The 25,469-nt window shown below is 48.5% G+C and overlaps 1 protein-coding gene across 3 annotated transcripts in view; it reads left to right on the forward strand.

Moving 5' to 3' along the window:
* The window catches only part of TNIP1 (TNFAIP3 interacting protein 1), a 248,245-nt gene that overhangs the window by 101,765 nt on the left and 121,011 nt on the right, over positions 1-25,469 (forward strand). For all 3 annotated transcript variants that reach the window (XM_086931288.1, XM_086931286.1, XM_086931287.1), the window contains exons 4-5: positions 16,212-16,306; positions 16,536-16,604. In XM_086931288.1, coding sequence (XP_086787414.1) covers positions 16,212-16,306; positions 16,536-16,604 — 164 coding nt within the window. The remainder of the gene's footprint in view (positions 1-16,211; positions 16,307-16,535; positions 16,605-25,469) is intronic.

A 25,469-nucleotide genomic window follows, 5' to 3' on the forward strand; every position in this document is an offset into this window, starting at 1 on the left:
CTTTTCTCTGCAGCCTTCCACTCTTCTGTGTGTCACCAGACTCTCCTTCTTTCCTCACTCCCATCTCCTTTTTGTTGTTCCTTCCTTCTTTCTTTCTTTCTTTCTTTCTTTCTTTCTTTCTTTCTTTCTTTCTTTCTTTCTTTTTCTTTCTTTCTTTCTTTCTTTCCTTCTTTCTTTCCTTCTTTCTTTCCTTCTTTCTTTCCTTCTTTCCTTCTTTCCTTCCTTCCTTCCTTCTTTCCTTCCATCCTTCCTTCCTTCCTTCCTTCCTTCCTTCCTTCCTTCCTTCCTTCCTTCCTTCCTTCCTTCCTTCTTTCCTTCTTTCCTTCTTTCCTTCCTTCCTTCTTTCCTTCTTTCCTTCTTTCCTTCCTTCCTTCCTTCCTTCCTTCTTTCCTTCTTTCCTTCTTTCCTTCCTTCCTTCCTTCTTTCCTTCTTTCTTTCCTTCGTTCCTTCCTTCCTTCTTTCCTTCTTTCTTTCCTTCTTTCTTTCCTTCTTTCTTTCCCTCCCTCATACAGGTCTTAAAGTGCCCTGTTCCTAGCTTGACATTATCTGCTTTCGTTGTAATCCTTGCTTTCTGGGTCAGCGTGAGGTGCTTCTCCAGTGACCCCAGCTGAGCCCTCCAGCTCACATGCTGTAAAGCAATGCTCGTGCAGGTTTTGCTTTTAATGGAAACCTCTGCAACAGTGAAACAGGAGTCACCCAGGGTGATTTTTGTGCGTCTGAAAGAGAAACCAGTCCTTTGCAATACACAATAATGAAAATATGTATTTAATAGAGCGAAACCGGGATTATGTGGTCTTTAACAATTGAGGATCTCTCATTTGTGTGGTTTATGTGACTCACATTTGAAAGACTAGCTGCATGGCAAGTATTTGGGGGGGACTGTTGCAGCATTTAATGTTTCGGATGCTTGCCATTTCGTTCTGTCCTTCCTCTGATTGTACATCAGAAAATACAACCCAGGGGCGAGGAGAGCGTGGAAATAAAGGTGGGACAGAGAGCAGGGACGAGAGGGGGCATCTCTGATCTCATTGGTGAGCAATGTTTCCAGTGTCGAAATGAGAAGATTAGAGTCGGTGCAAATTGTTTCAAATGTTTTTGTTAATGGGAGGATTAACCATCTTCAGTAGATAAATTAATATTTTGACCAATTTTGAAAGGCAGTTATGGAGGCTAATCGGGTGTCCAGAGTGAATCCTTTGGACTTTGATACTGGCACCAGTGTTCTGCACAATCCCCACGTGTTTGTCCAAACAGGAACAACATGTCAAGTAGAGTCTCACTGGAATTTGCATCTGTGAAAAGCAAGCCTCTGATTGGTAGAGCTCTCCACTAAGGAGTCACTGTTTCTAAAGTCATTTGGTGAGGACACTCTCAAGCCTGACTCAGTGTGATCTGCTGTTGGAATCCGTCTCAATCCTTTCCTGGTTTGGAGCTCGCCGAATTTCCTGATACGTGAATGCAACGAGTCTTCAGCCATTCCAGATGAGAGAGTCCGAGGGGATGTAGAAGTTCCTCTACGTATCAGTTGATTTCTATCTGTAAACCAAGGGGTGAAACAATCCGAGTCAAAGTAGTTCAGTTGCAGCAGGGGCCCAGTGGTGGGATATCCAGGTGCCGGACAAAGGAAAACAGAAGAACATTGGTTTGAGTGTGACCTCCTCATGTGTTTTTCAGAATGCTCAGAGAAGGAAATGTTTGCGTTTCTTCAAAGATCATTACAGCAGTTAGCAGCTGGCTAAAACAAAGCTTCCAATACATAATCTAGTGCGTCGCGCTTTACAGGGGCATTTATCACTAAGGCAAAGTTGTTTCTTAGGTTTTTACAGAGAAAATGTAGTTAGTGGAAATCTCATAAATACCCTGATGGGTCACTCTAGCAGGAATGTTGGTCTTTACTGTATCTGCAGTTGTGTATTCAGCAAAGGGTGATCAGCATGCGATTGTGGGTTTCTCGTAAGTTTGAAAGACCTGAAACCGTTGCAAGAGATATTGGGAGAGCACTGCATAATGTGTGTTGAAGTCAAGATTAGTATCTATGATTGTGTGTGCAGTGGTTGCTGTGGGATCATGAGGCAGTTCCACTAATCTGCAATCTTGTGGAAAGAATCTTTAGTATGGTCTCATGATTGTGGCCATAAAATGCCACTGAGAGCTGCAGTTCTCCTACATGGCAGGTTTCGGCATCGCCCATCACCTGCAGAGCTTCATCCAGTACCACTTTGTATGCAGTCTGTGCACAGTTTTGGTGTGAACCCCAATTGACCATGTATTTTAGAAGTTGTCAACTGTTATCCAAGATTTTTCAGGAACGACATTTTGGAAACTAGTAAAAGCTTCATCAGGATCCCACTACCTATTCCCACAAAAAAGGGGAGTTTGCCCTGTGTTTAGAGATAAGGGAAAGAAAGAGGCAGGGACCAAGTCCTTTGGCATGTATTTGACTCCACAGTGTGCAGTGCTTCATACTGACACATTGGGCTGCATGTTTTCTTTCTGTCTGTGGGTTGTTGTCACAAGCAAGAAGCTAAAGGATGGTATGTCTCAAATGCCACCAAAAGACCTTGTTGGGGCAAACAGCCCCCACCACTGTATTGCTATTATAAGGATATGAGTTAAGCTGAAATCGAGTACACACAGTCAGCACACAAGTGGTGACAACCGTAAAGAAAGCTTTGAGTGTAAGTGACTGACAGAATTGCAGCTCCATCGCACAATTGCTGTTCACTTTTCCATGACATCCCATACATAGGTGAAATCTTTCCATGTAAAGGTATAAGTCCACTTAGTGTACCAGATTAGTGCCACATACACCTGTAGCACAGTGGAATGCAGCTTTTCACTCCGGCACCAAGACTCGTTCAGTATTGGAACATGATGTTCGAGGCATATAAGCTGCAGATTACACACTATGCATAGATCGCCATCTAGTGTTGGGCATGGATGTTTGCAGTTGTTTTTGTACTGAAAAGTCTTTGGAAGTCACAAGATAGGTGACTCCTCCTTTTAAATTACACTGCGCATGGGCATCTGCTCCATCTTTAGTTTTTTTCCGCCATCGGGCTTGGGTGTGTTTCCTGCGCTCCGGTTTGGAACCGATTCTCCTTTGGCGCGCAATCCTCGCCCTTTTCGACGGTATTGTCTCTAACGCGTTTCCAATCGATGCGACTCTTCACAACTTTGAAGTCTTCGATTCCGGTCGTCGACGATGGCCTTCGGGCCTACCTGGGCCATATCTTCTGACTCATGGAAAGGACGCCATTCAAGAAGTATCCTCAATGTGTGTCGAAGTTTCCACACACTGATCTCCATGAGGTGTGCAACCGTTGCCTCTCACCGGAGCACGAGGCCAGAGACTGTTCCACTTGCGCCTCCTTCTGCTCCAAGAAGACTATTCGGTATGGATGAGCTCGAAGAACCATGGCTTGCTCATCATCTTCGATCCCAGGCGACATCTTCCGAGAGGCCGTCAACGAGCCTGAACAGAAGCAAGAACATGGCGTCGACAGCAACTCCGAGGCCGACGACTCAGACGTTGAGGACATCACTCCGGCCAGCGGGTCGTAAGTACACACGTCGACCCCGACCCTTCCTCAACACCATCCAAAAAAGCTTCGGTCACACCCTCGCCTTCGGGCCCGGGTGCACACCGAGAGACTGCTTCCCATGCCCCACCTTCGGGCTTGGCGAAGAAGCCTTATAAGCCTTTAGGCGACTCAGGCTCGAGTCAGCCCTACCCCTGGTGCCGGCACACACCTACCAGCACCGAAAAAGAAGCCATCTTCTTCCTCCTCCATGTTGGCTGCTTCCACATCTAAGCACTCAGTGGCGAAGACTGGCACCAGCTCCTTCGCACCAAAACACACTCCGAGCCGAGCAAAAAATTGCCACCGAAAGGACCCGACTCCCAGGCCTCGGAATCGAAAAAACCACACGTTCCACCGGCCAAAGACACTGCAAAAGAAAATGTTTCAAAGCCAAAAGATGCTACCGGTTCGGTGCGGAAAAAGCCTATGGAACCAAAGACCTCCGCACCGAAGGATCTACATCCCACAGAGGAACTATTTCATCCAGATCCTACACAAAAGTCTCTTGTAAAGGATCCCAAAACTGGTCGATTGACTCTTAGTTCTAAAAAAAAACGACCATTAGACACGCCTGCACAAGCTCCTCATCCTAAGAAGGACATTGCAACCTCTCTTCTAAGGATACCTTCTTCTCCTCCTCCTCCTCCTCCTCCACCACCGCCTCCCCTGCCACATCACTCCCCTACACCATCTCCTACTCCATTAGAAGATGATGACGACTGGGATAACACCTCTGATGACACAGGGGGTGGTGCAGATAATGAGCCACTAGACAATCCTAGTCCTTTGGCTCACCTGACCCTCTGGCTGATTATAGCATCCCAGGCGTCCCCAACATGCCACAAGATGACATATACCCCTCCAGGCCTTCCCCACCAGAGACACTATGGGATTTAACCAACTTGTCTAAAGGGCTGCTCAATACCATGGGGTTGATGAGTTAGAATCCATAATGCAACACCTTCCAGACAAGTACAAAAATAGGGCCAATGAACTTATTCAAGAGGGTACAAATATCACCAATACCTCTATTCGTTGTGCCCTAGATGCAGCAGATATTGCTTCAATGGCAATTAATACCAGTGTCCTTTTGCGTGGGCATGCCAGGTTTCAAACCTGAAGTCCAAAGTGCAATCCTCAATCAACCGTTTGAGCAACAGTTATTTGGCCTAATGTGGACGTATCTCTTGAGTAAATTAAAAAGGATACAGACACAGCTAAATCTATGGGAGCCTTGCAGTCGCAAGCTCCCAGACGCTCCTTTCGTCGCTCATCATACAGAAGCACTACCAGAGGCTACTCCTCAGATAGTCTCTCTACTTCTTACAAAGCCCCTACCCTATCCACCTTCAGTAGGGGCTAACAAAGAGGGGGTTACAGGGGTAACAACAACAAAGGCAGAGGCAAAAGTAACAACTCCCGTTCTGCCTCCACCCCTGCCCAATGACTTCCCTCCACTTCCCCCACCACATTCCACTCCAGTTTGGGGAAGACTACAACAATTCCTTGCTGTCTGGACCAACATCACATCAGACAGGTGGGTGCGACAAATAATTCAACCAGGTTACTGTCTCGAACTAACATCTTCCCCCCCAAACATACCACCCAAACAGCCCTCAATGTCACAAGAACATTTGCTTCTGCTGAGGCAGGTGGTAATATCCCTCCTACAAAAAAAGCGCAATAGAACTAGTTCAGCCACATCAACAAAACAAGGGAGTTTGCTCCCTGTACTTTCTTATCTCAAAAAAGGATGACTCTCTAAAGCCTATTCTAGAATTCAGACCACTAAACCTGTACATACAATCAGACCACTTCCATATGGTCACACTCCAGCAGGTCCTTCCTCTCCTTTTACAAAACGACTTATTGCCACTATAGATCTCAAGGACGCCTATTTTCACATTCCCATTCACACAGCTGACAGAAAGTATCTCAGATTTGTACTCCATGGTCAGCACTATAAATTCAAAGTACTCCCATTTGGAGTCACAACAGCACCAAGAGTGTTTAGCAAGTGCCTGGCGGTGGTAGCGGCACACTTAAGAAGACAGCACATTCACTTCTTCCCATATCTCGACGACTGGCTCATAAAAGCCAGCTCATAGTCTGTGTGTACAACACACTCCCACCACCATCCAATTACTCCACAACTTGGGGTTCACAGTAAACCACACCAAGTCCCATCTGCAACCGTCCCACGTACAACAATAAACACCTCAACAGTGCTAGCTTATCCCTCTCCTGCCAGGATAACAAATATGCAAACTCTTCTAACAAAATTCCAACTGCAACACTCTCTTCCAGCTCGAATGTTCATATTCATAGTGCCTCATGCAAGACTACTGATGTGTCCTCTTCAAGAGTGCTTATCACGCCAATGGAACCAGGCTCAAGGTCAATTAACAGACCTAGTGTTGGTAGACGGTGGGACTCAACGCTCTCTGCAATGGTGGAGCACCAAAAACCTTTCCAAGGGGCAACTGTTCCTAGAGCCAGTTCCTCAAATAGTTATGACAGCGGACGCTTCACTCTCCGGCTGGGGAGCTCACCTACTGCAGCACACCATGCAGGGCAGGTTGACACCACAACAAAAGTTACTCCACATCAACCACCTTGAGATCCTAGCCATATTTCTAGCCTTAAAAGCATTCCAAAAGCAAATATCTGGCAAAGCTCTTTTAGTCAGCACGGACAACATGACAGCCATGTACTACATAAACAAACAAGGAGGGGCACACACTCTGCAACTCTCTCAGCACAGGAGATATGGAGATGGACTCTACCTCTATAAACATTTTCCTCTTAGCCCAGAATGTTCCAGGGGTACAAAACACCATAGCCGATCTTTTAAGCCATCAGACACAACAGATCCACCAGTGGGAACTTCATCCACAAGTTCTTCAACCGTTCTTTCAGATGTGGGGACAGCCTCAGATAGATCTCTTCGCCACCCTCAAACTCCAAATGCCCAAAGCTTCGCCGCCAGATATCCACACCCGCAGTCCAAAGGCAATGCGATATGGAGGAATTGGTCCAGCAAATTTGTGTACACTTTTCCACCACTCCCACTCATTCAAACTACAGCAACATTCCCTGACTCTCATTCTAATTGCTCCAACTTGGGCCAGACAGCCGTGGTACACCACACTGCTGCAACTTTCTGTGGTACTGCACCAAAAGCTATACCTGACTCCACGCTTCCTAACCCAGAACCATGGAGAGATCAGACAACCGTACCCAGCTCAGCTCAACCTAGCGATCTGGCTTCTGAGGTCGGTAATCATAACCTTCCCCTTCACTGTATGAACGTTATTAAAGAAGATAGACGTCCCACCACTAAGGCATGTTATGCAGCCAAGTGGAAACGTTTTGTAATATACTGTCATAACAACGACATCAATCCTCTAGATGTGTCTATTCAACACATCATAGGATACTTACTACACCTCCAAAGATGTAATTTAGCATACACATCTATTATTAGACTGCATCTTGCTGCTATTGCAGCATACCTACAAAATAGACAACATCTATCACTTTTTAGAGTACCAGCCATAAAGGCTTTTATGGAGGGCCTCAAAAGAATAATTCCTCCCAGAGCACCACCTTCACCTGTGTGGAATTAAAACATTGTGTTCGAGGCTTATGAGCTGCAGATTGCACACTGTGCATAGATCGCCACCTAGTGTTGGGCCCTGATGTTTGCAGTTTGTTGTTGTCCTGAAAAGTTCTTTGGAAGTCACGAGATAGGTGACTCCTCCTTTGGACCATATTGCGCATGGGCATTGGCTCCATCCCCAGATTGTTTTTTTCCGCCATCGGGCTCTGATGTGTTTTCCTGCACTCCCGTTTGGAACCGAATTTCCTTGGCGCGCAATCCTCACCCAGTTCGACGGTATTGTTTTGATCGCGCTCCACATCAACGCGATTCTTCGCCACTTCGAAGTCTTCGATTCCGGTCGTCGACGAAGGCCTTTGGGCCTACCTAGGCCTCACTTTCTGGCTCATGGAAAGGACGCCATTCATGAAGTGTCCTCGATGTGGGTCAAAGTTTCCCCACACCGACCTACATGAGGTGTGCAACCTTTGCCTCTCACCGGAGCACGAGGCCAAAGACTGTTCCGCTTGTGCCTCATTCCGCTCCAAGAAGACAATTCGGGACTGTCGAGCTCGAAGAACTATGGCTCGCTCGTCAGCTTCGATCGCCGACGACATCTTTGAAGAGGGAGTCGACGTGCCAGAACACCAGCACGCCGAAGAGGGTACCAGCTCCTCAGATGCTGAAGATTCCGACGTCGAGGACATCACTCCAGCTCAACGAGTCATAAGTAAGACCATCGACCCCAACCCTTCCTCGAAACCCTCAAAAAGGCTTCGGTCACACCCTCACCTTTGGGCCCGGGTGCACACCAAGAGACTGCTTCCCATGTCTGCCTTCAGGCTCAGCGAAGAAGCCCGGTAAGCCTTCATGCGGCTTGGGCTCGAGCCAGCCTATCTTCGGTGCCAATCCTATACAGACACCGAAGAAGAAGCCATCTTCCTCAACCACGCCGACTGTTGCTCCGACATCTAAACACACGGCGTCAAAGACTGGCAGCGGCTCATCGATGCCGAAACCGCACTCGGATCTGAGTAAAAAATCGCCTAAAGCTCCACATTCACACGCTTCGGAGCTGAAAAAACACGCAGAACCGAAAAAACTTGTTCCGGAAAAAGACATTTCAAAAGGGCACACTTCTAAGCCGAAATACCCAAGTCCAGCTACCGAGTCGATGCCGAAAAAACCTACGGAGCCGAAAACCTCGAGGCCGAAGGATCTGCCGTACTCTGAGGACATTTTCACACCGGATCCCAATCAAAAAACTCTTGTAAAGGATCCTAAGACCGGTCAATTGACTCTCAGCTCCAAGAAGAGACCACTTCAGGCCCCAGCAACTCCTCCCCCTCCAAACAAGAGAGACATTGCAACCTCTCCTTGAAGGGTCCCTTCTCCACCACATCCCCATACTGTTCCTCCTCCTACACCTCCTCCACCACATCATTCACCTACACCATCCACTAATCCAGACGATGATGTAGACACAGACTCTTATGACACAGGTGGGGGTGCACATGACCCAGCAAGAACCAATAGTCCCCCTCAGTCACCTAATCCATTGGATGATAACACCACCCCTGATGTGCCTTACATCCCACAAGAGGATGTATACCCTTCCAGACCTTCCCCACCAGAGGACACTATAGGTTTTAACCTACTAGTCCAAAGAGCTGCCCAATATCATGGGGTAGACTTACACACCGATGCAGTGGAGGAAGATTTCCTATTAGACACTTTTGATAACACACAAAGGTCTTCTGCCATTTTGCCACTGCTTAAGGGTGCCATCAAGCATGCAACAGAGGTTTTTAAGGATCCTGTCAGGGCTAGGGTCCTCAATCCTCGTATTGAGAAAAAATACAAAGCTGCCCCTACAGATCCAGTTTATATTAAAGGCCCAGCACCATTAGATTCTTTAGTGGTGTCTAATGCACGTAAACGGGCTAATTCTCAGACATCAGGCGAGGCCTCACCACCAGGCAAAGAATCTAAGCTCCTTGATGCCTCCGGCAAATGAGCAGCGTCACAAGCAGCTAGCATCTGGCGCATTGCCAACACCTAAGCGTTGCTGGCAAGATATGATAGGGCACATTACGATGAACTGGAGTCCATAATGCAGCATCTACTTAAAAAAATATATATTACTAATACTTTCATTCGTTGCTCCCTAGAGGCTGCAGATGTCGCCTCAAAGGCAATCAATACCAGCACCCTTCTAGGTAGACATGCCTGACTATGTATTTCAGGTTTTAAACCTGAAGTACAAAACTCCATTCTTAATCAGCCATTTGATGAGACACATTTAGTTGGCCCAAATGTTGACGTTTTTTTAGAAAAAATTTAAAAAAGATCTAGATACAGCAAAATCTATGGGAGCCTTGCAGCAGCCAGCTCCCAGACTTTCTTTTTCTCTCTCATCATACAGAGGCAACACAAGAGGCTACTCCTCGGAAAGTCCCTCCATTTCTTACAAAACCCCTAGCCAATCCACATTCACGAAGGGCTACCAGATAGGAGGTTATAGGGGTAACAACAACAAAGGCAGAGGCAAACCCAACAACTCCCGCTCTGTCTCTACCCCTACCCAATGACTTTCCTCCCCCCCACCCCCCCCAACATTCCACTCCTGTGGGGGGAAGACTGCAACAATTCCTTCCTGCCTGGACCAACATCAGACAGGTAGGTGCGACAAATTATTCAGTCAGGTTACTGTCTAGAACTAACATCTACCCCCCAAACTTACCACCCAAACAGCGTCCAATGTCACAAGAACATCTATCACTGTTAAAGCAAGAAGTAGTATCTCTGCTAGAAAAAAGTGCAATAGAACGAGTTCCTCTGTGCCAACAAAACAAGGGGGTTTACTCTCTGTATTTTCTAATCCCAAAGAAGGACGGCTCTCTAAGGCCTATTTTAGACCTCAGACCGCTAAACATATACATACAGTCAGACCATTTTCACATGGTCACACTCCAAGTCCTTCTGCTCCTGTTACAAAACAACTTCCTTGCTACTCTAGATCTCAAGGACGCATACTTCCACATTCCCATTCACAAAGCTCACAGGAAGTATCTCAGATTTGTAATAGACGGGCAGCCCTATCAATTCAAAGTACTCCCATTTGGAGTCCCTACAGCAACAAGAGTATTCACCAAGTGCTTAGCAGTCGTGGCGAGAGGTGTTACCTCGAAACCGGTCCGGTCCTCGGATGCTTGATTCCGGTCTGGGAAAGACATGGCTGTTGTAGTTCGGACTGGACTGTTCCCATGGGGCACAGGGTCAGAGCTGATTTGCATAAAGCCATTATCTGACTCAGGGTGGTGTGGAGTGCAAAAAACGATGGGTTTAGGCCCAGATCCTTGTACTGGGGTGAATGTAAGACATTGATCTACATTCTGTCCATCAAATTGTTTTTTGTCATTTTCTCCCCTAGCAGTCGTGGCAGCGCATTTAAGAAGACAGCACATCCACGTCTTCCCGTACCTGGATGACTGGCTCATAAAAGCCAGCTCATACAGTCAATGCGTGGAACGCACTCATGCCCCGATCCAACTGCTCCACAACTTGGGGTTCACAATAAACCACACCAAATCTCATCTACAACCATCCACAGTACAACAATACCTATGTGCCACATAAACACCTCAACAGCGCTAGCCTATACCACTCCAGCAAGGATAGCCAGCATGCAAACTCGTCTAACAACGGACGCATCGCTCTCCGTCTGGGGAGCCCACATACTGCACCACAACATTCAAGGCAGGTGGACGCCACAACAAAATTTACTCCATATCAATCACCTGGAGTTACCAGCCATATTCCTAGCACTAAAAGCTTTCCAAAAGCAAATATCAAACAAAGCTGTGTTAGTCCGCACGGACAACATGACAGCCATGTATTACATACAGAAGCAGGGCGGAACACACTCCCTGCAACTCTCTCAACTAGCACAGGACATATGACGGTGGGCTATACCTCAAAACATATTCCTTCTAGACCAGCATGCTCCGGGAGTACAAAATACCATAGCGGATCTGTTAAGTCGTCAAACACAACAGACCCACGAGTGGGAACTTCATATGCAAGTTCTTCAACCATTCTTTCAGATGTGGGGACAACCTCAGAAAGACCTATTTGCCGCCCACGAAAAACGCCAAATGCCCAAGCTTCGCCTCCACATATACACACCCACTGTCCAAAGGCAATGGGATATTAATGAACTGGTCAAACAGATTTGCGTACGCTTTTCCACCTCTAACACTCATGCCACTAGTAGTACGCAAACTACAGCAGCATTCTCTGACCCTCATCCTAGTTGCTCCAACGTGGGCCAGACAACCGTGGTACACCACACTGCTACAACTGCCTGTGGTACCACACCAAAAATTGCACCTGTCTCCACAACTCTTAACACAGAACCGTGGAGAAATCAGACACCCGGACCCAGCTCAGCTCAACCTTGCGATCTGGCTCCTGAAACCCTAGAATTTGGATTTCTGAACCTTCCTCCAGACTGCATGAATGTCATAAAAGAAGCTAGACGTCCAACCACTAGGGCATGTTATGCAGCCAAGTGGTAATGATTTGCAATATATTGTCACAACAACAATATTAATCCCCTAGATGTGTCCATTCAACACATCATAGGATACTTACTTCATCTCCAAAGATGTAACTTAGCCTATACGTCTATTAGACTACATCTTGCCGCAATAGCAGCAGACCTGCAGAACAGGCAACATCTATATCTGTTCAGAGTTCCTGCCATTAAAGCCTTTATGGAAGGCCTTAAAAGAATAATTCCTCCCAGAGTACCACCTTCACCAGTGTGGAATGTAAACATTGTTCTCACATGGTTAATGGGCTTTCCCTTCGAACCCTTACACAAATGTGAATTACAATTTTTAACGGGGAAAGTTGCGTTCCTAGTAGCTATTACTTCTCTGCGAAGAGTTAGTGAACTACAAGCACTAACCATTCAAGAACCCTTCTGGCAAATGCATCATAATAAGGTAGTTCTGTGTACTAATCCAAAATTCCTGCCAAAGTAATTTCTCCCTTCCATCTCAATCAATCTGTGGAACTGCCAGTTTTCTTCTCGTAACCATAGACAGTAGCAGAAAGAGCTCTTCACACGTTAGATGTCAAAAGAGCATTACTATACTACATAGAAAGGATACAACCAGCAGAGAGCACGTGCATAGCGTGCTCTCTGCGTTCTTGGAAACCAATGACCTGTTACACTCCTCTCAATCCGGCTTCGGCCCCAATTTAAGTACCGAGACGGCGCTTCTGGAGGTGTCTGAGGCCATCAAGGAGTCTCTGGATTCAGGAGGTAAAGCCATGCTTGTCATGCTTGATCTGTCGGCGGCCTTCGACACCGTCCCCCATGAGGGGCTCCTCGCCAGACTTTATAACATCGGTCTGAGGGGGACGGTGTTCAGCTGGTTTACATCTTTTCTAGCTGGCCGTCGACAAACGGTCTGGGCCTCCCCTAGCTCCGCTGAGATGCCGCCTTTGGGAGTCGGAGTTCCGCAGGGTTCTGTGTTGAGCCCGGCTCTTTTTAACATCTTTATGACCCCTCTGGCGGCACTGGCGGAGTCTTTTGGGGCCCAGATCGTTTCCTATGCTGACGATACCCAGCTCCTCTTTACGTGTAGGAAAGGTGAGGATTTTGATGGAGAGAGTATTCAGGAGTGTCTGGGGGCTGTTTTTAATTGGTTTCAGCAGAATAGCCTCAAATACAACTCTGACAAGTCGGAGGTGCTGTTCTTTGGTTTCACCTCAGATCCTGATTGGCAGGCATGGTGGCCGATAGATATGTTCCCCCCGGCACAGGCGTCCCAGCTGGCAAAAAACCTGGGCATTAAGATCGATAATGGTCTGACGCTGAGATCTCAGATCCTCGGTCTTACAGGCACATGTTTCGGCATTCTCAAGATGCTCCGGAAAATTCTTCCTCTGCTCTCAGAAGAGCACAGGAGGATTACGGTACAAGCCTTAATTGGCTCCAGATTGGACTATGCCAACGTCCTTTATCTGGGTCTTCCGGAATATCTTGTACAACGGCTGCAAGTGGTGCAGAATTCTGCTGCACGCGCTATCTTTGGCCTTCATAGGCGAGTCAGAGTGTCCGGCATTTTGCAGTCGCTTCATTGGCTGCCTATCCGGAAGCGGATAGTTTTTAAGGCTTTGTCCCTGGCTCACAAAGCGCTCTTTGGCTCGGGAGCAAAATATCTTCAGCGCAGGCTTGGCCTTTACCGCCCAGCTCGATCTCTGCGATCTGAATTTTTGTTTCTTGCGGCGGTTCCCAGAGTCAAAAGGGCTCGGATTGGGGGGCGTTCCTTTAGACTGAGGGCACCACAACTCTGGAACACTCTGCCACTGGCCTTACGCGGTTCCTCCAATCTGTTGTCTTTTAGGAGGGGCCTTAAAACTTGGCTTTTTACCCTTTAATATCTCTCCTTCGCTGTCGATAAATGTTTTTATCTTTGTTATGTTTTCTTCATATGAGCTGCCAATACAAAGCACCGGGACACTCCAATGGAGTAGCCGTGCGCTATAGAAATCAAATGTAACATAACATAACATAACAACCCTTTCGTAGAACAAAACAACTTTTTGTGTCTTTCTCACCACCACACAAGGGTAATCCCATTTCAAAATCTTGGATAGCTAGATGGATTGTCAAATGCATACAAATGTGTTACCACAAAGCTAAACGGACGTTATCCGTTCCTCCTAAAGCCCACTCTACATGAAAGATAGGGGCTTCAATGGCATTTTTAGGGAACATTCCCCTAGATGACATCTGCAAAGCAGCTACATGGTCTATACCGCACACATTCACAAAACACTATTGTGTAGATGTGCAAACCAAACAACAAGCTAATGTGGGCCAGGCTGTTCTCAAAACATTATTTAAAACTACTGCAACAGATAGGGGTGGTCGCCGCTAAGAGTGGATACTGCTGTACAATCTATGCACAGTGTGCAATCTGCAGCTCATATGCCTCGAACGGAAAATGCTACTTACCAGTATGCATCTGTTCTTGGCATGTAGATCTGCAGAGTTGCACACGCCCACCCGCCTCCCCGGCTACTCTTCTCTGTTCCAGTATTATCTGAATTAGATACAAATTACATGGGCATCCTTCCTTTTTCTTGCAAAGCTCCATCATTTCCCTAATGGCGAAAAACAATCTGGGGATGAAGCCGATGCCCATGCGCAATATGGTCCAAAGGAGGAGTCACCTATCTTGTGACTTCCAAAGAACTTTTCAGGACAACAATAAACTGCAAACATCCGGGCCCAACACTTGGCTGGCAATCTATGCACAGGTTGCAACTCTGCAGCTCTACATGCCAAGAATAGTTGCATACTGGTAAGTAGCATTTTCCTTTCACACGGTTAATGGGACCTCCCTTTGAACCTTTACATAAATGTGAACTACAATTCTTAACTTTGAAAGTTGCTTTCCTAGTAGCTATTACTTCTCTAAGAGTTAATGCGCTACAAGCATTGACCATTCAAGAACTGCAAATGCATCATAATAAGGTTGTTCTCCGAACCAATCCTAAATTCCTTCCAAAAGTCATTTCACCCTTCCATCTCAATCAATCCGTAGAGCTTCCCGTATTCTTCTCGCAGCCACAAACAGTCGCAGAAAGAGCTCTTCATACCTTAGATGTCAAAAGAGCATTGCTTTACTACATGGAAAGAACACAACCCTTCCGTAAAACTAAACAACTTTTTGTGTCTTTCTCACCACCACACAAAGGCAACCCCATATCAAAATCTGGGATAGCTAAGTGGATTGTCAAATGTATGCAGATTTTCTACCACAAAGCTAAACGTACGTTATCTGTCCCTCCTAAAGCCCATTCTACAAGAAAGATAGGGGCTTCAATGGCATTTTTAGGGAACATTGCTTAGATGATATATGCAAAGCAGCTAAATTGGTCTACACCGCACACATTCACAAAACACTATTGTGTAGATGTGCAAACTAAACAACAAGCTACTGTGGGCCAGGCTGTACGCAAAACACGGTTTCAAACTACTGCAACAGATACGGGTGGTCGCCGCTAAGGATGGGTACTAATATACAATCTATGCATAGTTTGTAATCTACAGCTCATATGCCTCGACCGGAAAATGCTACTTATCAGGATGCATCTGTCCTTGGAATGTAGAGCTGCAGAGTTACACACGCCCACCCTCCTCCCCGGCTTCCTTTGTTTGTTGCAGTATTATCTTACTTGCATACAGCTTACATGAGCATCCTTCCCGTTTCTTACAAAACTCCATCATTTCCCTGCTGGCGATAAACAATCTAAGGATGGAGCTGATGCCCATGCGCAGTGTAATCCAAAAGAGGAGTCACCTATCTCGTGACTTCCAAAGACTTTTCAGGACAAAAAAAACTGCAAACATCCGGGCTCAACACTAGGTGGTGATCTATGCATAGTGTGTAACTCTGCAGTTCTACATGCCAAGAACAGATGCATACTGGTAAGTAGCATTTTCCTTTCCTTCACAATGCTTCTACAAGATCTTTTTATTTTTTCCTACTGAAATTTTTTGGCTTTGCCCTTATACCTTCAATATCTCCCCTTAATGTTTCCCACCTGGCCACAGTCTCCTGAATGATTTCCGTCAGTGATGTAAATCCCTGAAATTTATAGCGTTGAAGAAGTGACGCTAGGCACTGTTTAAATAGGTAACCTCTTATCATACGCACCTCTTGCCCCTCTAAGGCTTCCTATTTGCCTGAAAGGAATATGGGAAAGGCGTGAAAACCACAGATGGAAAAACCACAGGTCATAAATGTGTCTCTTAAACTAAACCACTGTCTAATTTTTGACATTTTGATCTTGAGGGGTAACAAAGAGCAAGCCAGTGATGGCAGATGTTACTATGGGATGTCCCTAAAAAATGTCTATTGTTGTTCTCCATGCCTTTTTGCGTCTGCGCGACTTCCGGCTCATGTCCACATGGTCTCTTGTGCTCTTGCTTCTTACAGAAAATGATCCGCTTCTTGGTTCGTTTGTTCTCCCAGATGAAGATGAGAAAGAACAGAGACAGCAACCCAAGAGAGAACAGAAATCCCCAGGCAGTGTGAGTATGGAAAGAAAATGGCCTGGGGGGGGAGGAGTTAAATAAAGTGGTCAGGGATGGGGTGAAATGCTCATGCTTTGCAGGTGATGGCTAGGACACTCCAAGAGTTTGGCACCATGGACTTCATGCATCTCTCATTTGTCAGCGATGGCATCATCCTTTCAGGTTTACTGGGGCGGTGGGAAAGGGAAGGTTTTAAGAAAGTCTCTCACTTTCTCTTTACCTACAGGGATCTTCGTCGGAATTTGAAATTGTACCAGCGGATGAGAAGGGGTCCTCACCTGGCAGTGAGAAATCGGTAAGTCCTTGCAATGGATGGTTACCTGTAATTACTCATGACCCATGGAATACGGTGAGGGTGGTCCATGTAGTTGTCAGCCTACAGACCCAGGCTCTTTGTGCTTTGGTGAAGGCAATGGGCACAATGCAGGAGTGGGGATTATCAGTGGATAACACTATAAATGATGCTCCTAGTGATTGACAAGAGTCCATGAGCGGTCGCTGATTGTTTGCCCTGTTTGAGGCTGAATCTCCTCATCCAGCGTTGCACGTGTTACAAGGCTGGGGTTCTGAGATGCACTTGTGCAAAAGTGATAATATTTGTTTGCCTTTGTCACACACGTGAAATATACCATGTGTCCTTGATAGCCCCATGATGGCACCTTGGAGGTGTTGTGTGACGTTATGTATATTTATAAAGTGCACTTTCACCCGCCAGAGTCTCCCGATGTTGAAAATAAGGGCTGGCCTTACTAAGCCCCAGCGCCGTGATTCTGGTGTTAGGTCACAAGAAGGCTCTCCCTGTTTAAGGGAGGGTGCCCTCTGTTGAGGCTCCCCCTGTTCAAGGGAGGGTGCCCTCTGTTCTGAGGCTCTCCCTGTTCAAGGGAGGGTGCCCTCTGTTCTGAGGCTCTCCCTGTTCAAGAGAGGGTGCCCTCTGTTCTGAGGCTCTCCCTGTTCAAGCGAGGGTGCCCTCTGTTCTGAGGCTCTCCCTGTTCAAGGGAGGGTGCTGTGAGAAGGTGGCCTGATATGCAGTGCTCACTATTCTAGTGAACACTATGTATCAGTCCAACAATCCTTATTGATGATTGGTTGTAAGTCAACCTTATAGACCAGCTATCCTAGTAGCGTGGATACGAGCAGTCTAAGGCTAAAGACTCGAGAGGGCGTGTTAAGCCAGCTGTTATACCATCACATATACCCCTTGAACACCAAGTGAAAGGACACCACACAAGTGTTATGAAAATAAACAGTGTATTTATTAGAATCACAACAGCCCTGTATTCTTTATGAGGACAGGGTACTAAGCACCAAAACAAAACTCTTACGAAAATACTTAAGTTAGCACAATTTACACAAGTGCCCGAGGGGCACGACAAACCATATACTCTGAAAGTGGAATGCGAAATTACTAACAGGTAAGTACAGTACTAATAGGCTTTGGAATCGCTAGGACTTGACTATAGAACCTTCAGATTACTTACAGGAGGCCTAGGGGACTCGGGTGCAGAGTGTGCACTCTCACGCGGAATGCGGGACAAAGTCTATGGTAGCTAGTAAAGACAAAGTTAGTGTTCTCGGGCGAACCCGACCTGGTAGGAGGAAAACAAAAGTGGATTCTGACCCTTGGATAGTGAGGCTATGCTGGGGCACCGAAATGCCGAAGTTACCTAGCCCAGGGGCTGCAGCTGCATAGGTCTCAAAAGACGTCGGGAATCCTCGTTGACGGACCAGGAGCGTGGAAGGAAGATGCTGGCAGGCGACCAGTGAAGAGAGTTCAAAGTGATCCAAGCCTGGATCTTGAAGATAGATGACACCTGAAAGCAGAGGGGACCAAGTTCGTGACTACTAGCCAGTAGTCAGGTGGCACCAGGAGGGCACCGGATGGTAGTCACCTCGACTAGGTGAGTGGGCGACGCTGTGCTCTGCAGATCTCACGGACCAGGAGGCGTTGTCGGCGACCAGGATGGAGGAGCGAGCTGTCCCACGATGGATGAAGCTGTCGGAGTCGCTGGACCCAGGATTGGGCAACAAAGCCTTGGCTAATTCAAGCCCACACGGTGGACCTAAAATGGCGTCTTGAGTGGACCAGGAGGGTCCGGGGTGCTCCTCTTTTGGAAGGGAGCAAGGGCCAGTCTGGAGCAACCAGACCAGCAGCAGTGATGTCGTCGGGCGTCGTTAAGAAGGCCACAAGCCAGCGGGCTAGTAGCCAGACAACGCGGTGAGCAGCAGAAAGCAGAAGGGCCCCACGCAGATCGTGGAGATGCTGGGAGGCTGAACTTCGGTGCTGGAGCTGCTCAGGGTCGGGGCTTCTCGGACCCCAAAGCACTCACCAGAGGATCCCTCGGCGGTCGTGCTGGAAAGAAGTTGTGCAGTCTTGAAGATGGCCGGTCCCTCGAGGTCTTGTCGCACCCACGGTTCTCAGCTTTGCTGTAGAGGTGGGTAGAGGTCAGAGGTGCCAGGGAAGCCGGTTCTCGTCGAGCTGGGCAGTCGGATTCCGGAGAAAGGACTTGCAGCAGACCGCAGTGTTCTTAAGATGGTGCCTGCGGATGCAGGGTGACTACTCCCTAGTCACAAGGGAGAATCTTGAAGAAGAAATCTTGAAGTCCTTTCGTAGAAGTCGTGTCTTGATTCCAAAGATGATCTAATTTGGAAGGGTCCCCGCTCCTGCCTTTATCCTAAAGAAAGGGGTGGGTACGCGACTAGGTCCTGCCCTAGGGGTGGGACCAGGAAAGGGGGTGGTTGCACCCCTCTCCCATGCCGGACTTCCCCAGGCCAGGGGCTGGTGTGCCCCTGGAACTGGTTCTAGCCGGCAGATGCGTAGTGAGCACCGGGGTGCCACTCAGCAGTCACCTTCCTGTAAAGCCCTGCCTACCCAGGATACACAAAACCCTGTCTGGGATGGAGCTGGCACCGCCCCTGACAGGAAACCCTTTGTCCAAGCTCTCCTCGCTGGAAGGACTCCCAGCAGCAGGAGGTCAGACTTGTGTCTGTGGTGGCAGCATCCATTTTGTGGAGCTGAGGCTTCGTTTAACTTTAACCGGGGTTCACAGTTACATACATGTCGTGTCTCTCTAGAAGGGTGGAATGCTAACCCCGTCGCCAGAATTGGCGAGGGGTTAGTATTCCAATTCGTATGACACCTTACTCGACATGTTTTGATAAAGCAATACCAAAGATAGCATTTAACCGCGAGGATTATAATGCACTTAAGAGTATATGGTATGCGTTATCATGGAACAGCTATTAGGACTTGGTTCCGCAAGCTGCAAACGGGCTCAGCTCATGCCAGAGCACCATTTCACACGATTTCAAGCACTCTGCCTTCAGGATTGTCAAGGCCTGCCATAGGAGTGACTGATAGGAATCTGTGTGTCCATTTTTTAGGGTTAGATATAGGTATACTATATCTAAAGCAAAGGGTGATTACACCACCTTGCCCCAGCTGTCGTGCAGCCAGTTGTGTCAGATTTAGATGGCCATCCAGGGGTGGCATAATACATGCTTCAGCCCCTGGTAGGCCCTGGGTACACCTATGCCCTGAGTTACAGGGTCTGATAAGGTGGCCCAGTTCCAATTGGATAATGCACCTAAGGTACACATGTCAATTTAGTGAGAGAACAGCTAGGCTGTGGGTCTGATTGGCAGGCCCACAGCCAGGGAAAGTCGTAAACCAGTGAAACAAAAGCAAAAAATCTGGGTGATCATAGGATTGCAGACCCTACTCTCCTACAGGTGCCCTCTGTTCTGAGGCTCTCCCTGTTCAAGGGAGGGTGCCCTCTGTTCTGAGGCTCTCCCTGTTCAAGGGAGGGTGCCCTCTGTTCTGAGGCTCTCCCTGTTCAAGGGAGGGTGGCCTCTGTTCTGAGGCTCCCCCTGTTCAAGGGAGGGTGGCCTCTGTTCTGAGGCTCTCCCTGTTCAAGGGAGGGTGGCCTCTGTTCTGAGGCTCTCCCTGTTCAAGGGAGGGTGGCCTCTGTTCTGAGGCTCCCCCTGTTCAAGGGAGGGTGCCCTCTGTGCCCTCTGTTCTGAGGCTCCCCCTGTTCAAGGGAGGGTGGCCTCTGTTCTGAGGCTCTCCCTGTTCAAGGGAGGGTGGCCTCTGTTCTGAGGCTCTCCCTGTTCAAGGGAGGGTGGCCTCTGTTCTGAGGCTCTCCCTGTTCAAGGGAGGGTGCCCTCTGTGCCCTCTGTTCTGAGGCTCCCCCTGTTCAAGGGAGGGTGGCCTCTGTTCTGAGGCTCTCCCTGTTCAAGGGAGGGTGCCCTCTGTTCTGAGGCTCCCCCTGTTCAAGGGAGGGTGCCCTCTGTTCTGAGGCTCTCCCTGTTCAAGGGAGGGTGCCCTCTGTGCCCTCTGTTCTGAGGCTCTCCCTGTTCAAGGGAGGGTGGCCTCTGTTCTGAGGCTCTCCCTGTTCAAGGGAGGGTGCCCTCTGTTCTGAGGCTCCCCCTGTTCAAGGGAGGGTGGCCTCTGTTCTGAGGCTCCCCCTGTTCAAGGGAGGGTGGCCTCTGTTCTGAGGCTCTCCCTGTTCAAGGGAGGGTGCCCTCTGTTCTGAGGCTCTCCCTGTTCAAGGGAGGGTGGCCTCTGTTCTGAGGCTCTCCCTGTTCAAGGGAGGGTGGCCTCTGTTCTGAGGCTCCCCCTGTTCAAGGGAGGGTGGCCTCTGTTCTGAGGCTCTCCCTGTTCAAGGGAGGGTGGCCTCTGTTCTGAGGCTCTCCCTGTTCAAGGGAGGGTGCCCTCTGTGCCCTCTGTTCTGAGGCTCTCCCTGTTCAAGGGAGGGTGCCCTCTGTGGCCTCTGTTCTGAGGCTCCCCCTGTTCAAGGGAGGGTGGCCTCTGTTCTGAGGCTCTCCCTGTTCAAGGGAGGGTGGCCTCTGTTCTGAGGCTCTCCCTGTTCAAGGGAGGGTGCCCTCTGTTCCGAGGCTCCCCCTGTTCAAGGGAGGGTGCCCTCTGTTCTGAGGCTCTCCCTGTTCAAGGGAGGGTGGCCTCTGTTCTGAGGCTCTCCCTGTTCAAGGGAGGGTGGCCTCTGTTCTGAGGCTCTCCCTGTTCAAGGGAGGGTGGCCTCTGTTCTGAGGCTCTCCCTGTTCAAGGGAGGGTGGCCTCTGTTCTGAGGCTCCCCCTGTTCAAGGGAGGGTGCCCTCTGTGCCCTCTGTTCTGAGGCTCCCCCTGTTCAAGGGAGGGTGGCCTCTGTTCTGAGGCTCTCCCTGTTCAAGGGAGGGTGCCCTCTGTTCTGAGGCTCTCCCTGTTCAAGGGAGGGTGCCCTCTGTTCCGAGGCTCCCCCTGTTCAAGGGAGGGTGCCCTCTGTTCTGAGGCTCTCCCTGTTCAAGGGAGGGTGGCCTCTGTTCTGAGGCTCTCCCTGTTCAAGGGAGGGTGGCCTCTGTTCTGAGGCTCTCCCTGTTCAAGGGAGGGTGGCCTCTGTTCTGAGGCTCTCCCTGTTCAAGGGAGGGTGGCCTCTGTTCTGAGGCTCTCCCTGTTCAAGGGAGGGTGCCCTCTGTGCCCTCTGTTCTGAGGCTCCCCCTGTTCAAGGGAGGGTGGCCTCTGTTCTGTATTGATGGCTGGATGCCTGACGCCGTCAGGTTACTAAATGAATCTTGACTCAATAAAACATTGAGGGCGGGAGCAAAGTTCTTATAGGGCGTCGTGACCTCAAGGGTAGAGTGGAGATCAGGCAGTAGGATGTTGAGGCCCACAGGCAGCGTCTTTGAGTCGGGGTAACAAGCGGTGGGACTGCGCCGCGGAGGAGGGTGCGGAGTTCCCCCAGAGGCTGCCTGCAGGCTTCTCGTACTTTGCTTTGCAGGGGTGTGCCGAGGAATGAACCCGGTCCTGTTCCAAGCATGGTCCCTATGGGAGCTCCTTGGAGACGCGGCCCAGTGTCAGATGTGTGTTGGGGCTTCTTGTCCATTCTTTCCATACTGCGCTTTGCAGGCAGACCCTATGACCCCTGCTCCTCACTAGGGGTGCTCGCGGGCGGCTGCTGCCCCACGCCTGCCTGGTGCATGCTGACTGTTGAACGGCGTCACACGCTCCTGCTCCCACCCCAGGGCGCTCATGCCCTCTGCGGACTGTCGAGTAAACAGGGAAAGCCCCTTCACTTCTTCCTCCCCTGGAGGCTTTTTTACTCCTTCGTTGCCGGGAAACGCTGGGGATCCAGTGAGTCACTGCAGCCAGGAGGCGTTTGTTTCTTTTTAGGAAAAGGAACCAGATGCGGAACCTTCCGTCCCGGCCTCACTCTAGTCTGCTCGTCTCCTCGTGCCCATGGGTCATCGCTCGGGCAGCCGCCGTAATACCCTGCAGTGAGCGCACAGGAGGAGGGGCGCAAAACCCAGGGCCCCGCTTCTTTTACTAAGTGTAAACGCTAGGATTCAATCATATTTAATACAACTATCAGTACGTATAGGGATGCTCTTGGGCTATACATCCCCTTATATACACAGTTACTGCCACTAAACACAATACAGACAGGCAGGGAACATGAGACAAACACTGGCCATAGCTGGGCTCCCAAAGCACACTCCCGTTGAGGGCTGAATCCTGATGGGCTATCCTTCCCCACAGAGGCAGCACTGACGAGCTTGAGTAAATACAAGGAAAATTCAACAAGACACAATGAAGGTTTAAATCTCCACGTGTTCAGTGTCTCGCACAGAGACCATGCACTCAGTAAAACACTGTCGATACTCGGATAAACATTTGGAAACAAATTGGCCTTTGTCAGATATCAGCCGGTGGATGGGGCAGCAGTGGTGGTAGAGGAGGACTGAAGAGGCCAGACCCCGGGCTCCAAGGGCTCGAGGGCCTCAGTGCTGCCAGTACTGACATCCCACTTACCATAAAGGGCTCTTGCAGTCTCACCAGCGCTTGTGAAACTGAGAAGAAGAGCAAGATTGGATAAGCCCAATGGCTAACAGTGGAGCCACCATTGTGCCATAGGCCCTAAAGCAGGGAACAATAAACTCCTCTGGGTACTCCTGTTGGATAGTAAAGCCTTAGAGTCATCCATAAGTGGGGTGCGGTGAGCCCCCCATACCGCTTTCAACCAGTACCACTGTACTTGCCGCACTAGTGACCGCTATACTTTTTGGCCGTTACTTTCCCTTCTTCTGCAAGTCTGAGTTGCCCAAGTCTTCGTCATTGATAATAAATGGCGCTTTGGCCTTTCACATCCCTTTGTTATTAAGACCCTCCAGGTCGGACTAACACCATCTGGCCCATATTTACACTGATGTGAGTTTGGTGGAAGCTCAGAGTACCCGACCTCCTAAAAAATTCTCCTCTAGTGGCACAACTAGCAAGCAGCAAACAATTGTTTGAATCCAAAACGCACACAGTACCAAGATCCATGGTAATGGAAAATGCAGCACTATAAAAAAAATGTTAAAAGCATGTAACTTACATAACAACTTTTACCATGCAGAGGACTTTTCTGTCCCAATAAAAGGTCATGACAATGGATGCAAGCAGAAGCTTTGCAAAGTATCGTTACAGGGTAGAAATCTCAGCAAGCGGATAGCAGAAAAATATCTACACCATAAGAATACATTGAGATTACATCTAAGAAACATGGGTTTTCCAAATAAGTACTTGTCCTATGAAAAAAGAGTAAACATTTGTATATGTCTAAAACTATAATCCCATGTGTCAGAAGGATAGACTGTAACAAACTGGGCAGGGGAAGGCACCCTGGTAAGCTGAGCTGGAACACAGCTCAATGCTTGTGTTTGAACCTTGTCATGCTATGGGCCGTAGCTCTTCATGCTGCTCTTTGCCTCCGAATCATAACGCTTACTTGAAATGTGCCTGAAGAACTTCACACTTTGTGCCTCAAGCTCCTCACACTGTGTGTGGGGGTGCTGTAGCGCCTCAGCTTAGTCTGCCTGCTCAATTGCCCAACATGCACTTCCTGTCTGTCTCAAGTCTTTGCTGAGTGTGGGGAGTGCTTGAACGGGTGAATGGCAAGGATGGAGCACTGGAAGGCTCCCACTCCCTGGTATCCATGTTCTATGAGGAGCCGTGGACCGTGTCAAGAACTTTCTAAAATGGAGTTGAGCCTTCGTTTTTGGAATATTCCAGCTTGCTGTCATCTGAGGCACCGGGGCACTTGCAGAACCCCACAATTCCATGGCCTATTTATTTATTTATTGTTAGTATCACCTGTGTGTCTCCTTCAGTCTCTGATGATGGAGATACAGAAAACAAAGTTTGTAAGAAAGACAGAGAGAAAAGCGGTAGCAACGAAAAAGAGACCAGAAAATGGAGACAGAGGTGGAGATAAAAAATAGAAAATGCAGAAATAAGGTTACGGGGAGACTGGCAGAGAGAAAGGTGGGGGTGAGAAGGTGAGAGGTATAGGGGAAAGCATAGAGATGGCGAGATAGAAAGGGAAAGTGAGAGAGGCTATGCGAGGTGAGAGCGACTGAATGGGAGAAAAAGAGAGGAGCTGAGAGAGAAAATGAGATGGACAGCCTGAACGAGAGAGGGCAATATTCAGGGAGAGGGATAAAAGACAAACTCTGAGAGGCTACAGACCAGAGACTCACAGGAAGAAAGAGAAAAACCAGAAAGAAGGGACAGCATAGAGAAAGGTAGAAAGAAAGTTTACAAGAGAGAAGTTGGAAGAGAAAGAAGTGAGTGAGAAAGCAAAATGGAGAATACAAAGGATAGAGATGGAGCAAGAGGAGGCAAGAGCTGAGTCTTGGGGAGCAGAGATTATGCTAAAATTAGACCGACATAAAGAGAGGGGGAATGAGACAAGCAGCAAGAAAGACAGCCACAGATAGGAAGAGAGAAAGATTGACTAAGAGAGAAGGAGAGAGTTAGAGGGAAAAGAAAGTGTGGTGTAATCATGGGGTGGACGGGAGATGGAGAATTTTGTAGAACATATTAATATACGTGTTCGTGCATGTTGAGAAAATGAAACCCACTGGTTTAGGTTAAAAGTAGCAGTGTTACGCTTTCCTAGACATTAGAAAGTTATTTACTTCCAAACTTGGTGCAAAACTGCATTTGTTATCCTGGAGCACAATGCCAGGTACAAGTAGCTGTGGGCCCCAGTGCCACTGCAATGGCTGCACCTCTAGGAGCTACGCCTCAAGTTATCAAGGTTCGGCCTTTGCCACCTTTGGGACAATCCTACCATATTCATGGTGATGCTGACATATCGGTGGTAGTCCAGCTCTCTGCTCCAAGCAT

The sequence above is a fragment of the Lissotriton vulgaris genome, chromosome 7 (assembly GCF_964263255.1).
Source record: "Lissotriton vulgaris chromosome 7, aLisVul1.2, whole genome shotgun sequence".
In the NCBI taxonomy this organism is placed as follows: Eukaryota; Metazoa; Chordata; class Amphibia; order Caudata; family Salamandridae; genus Lissotriton; species Lissotriton vulgaris.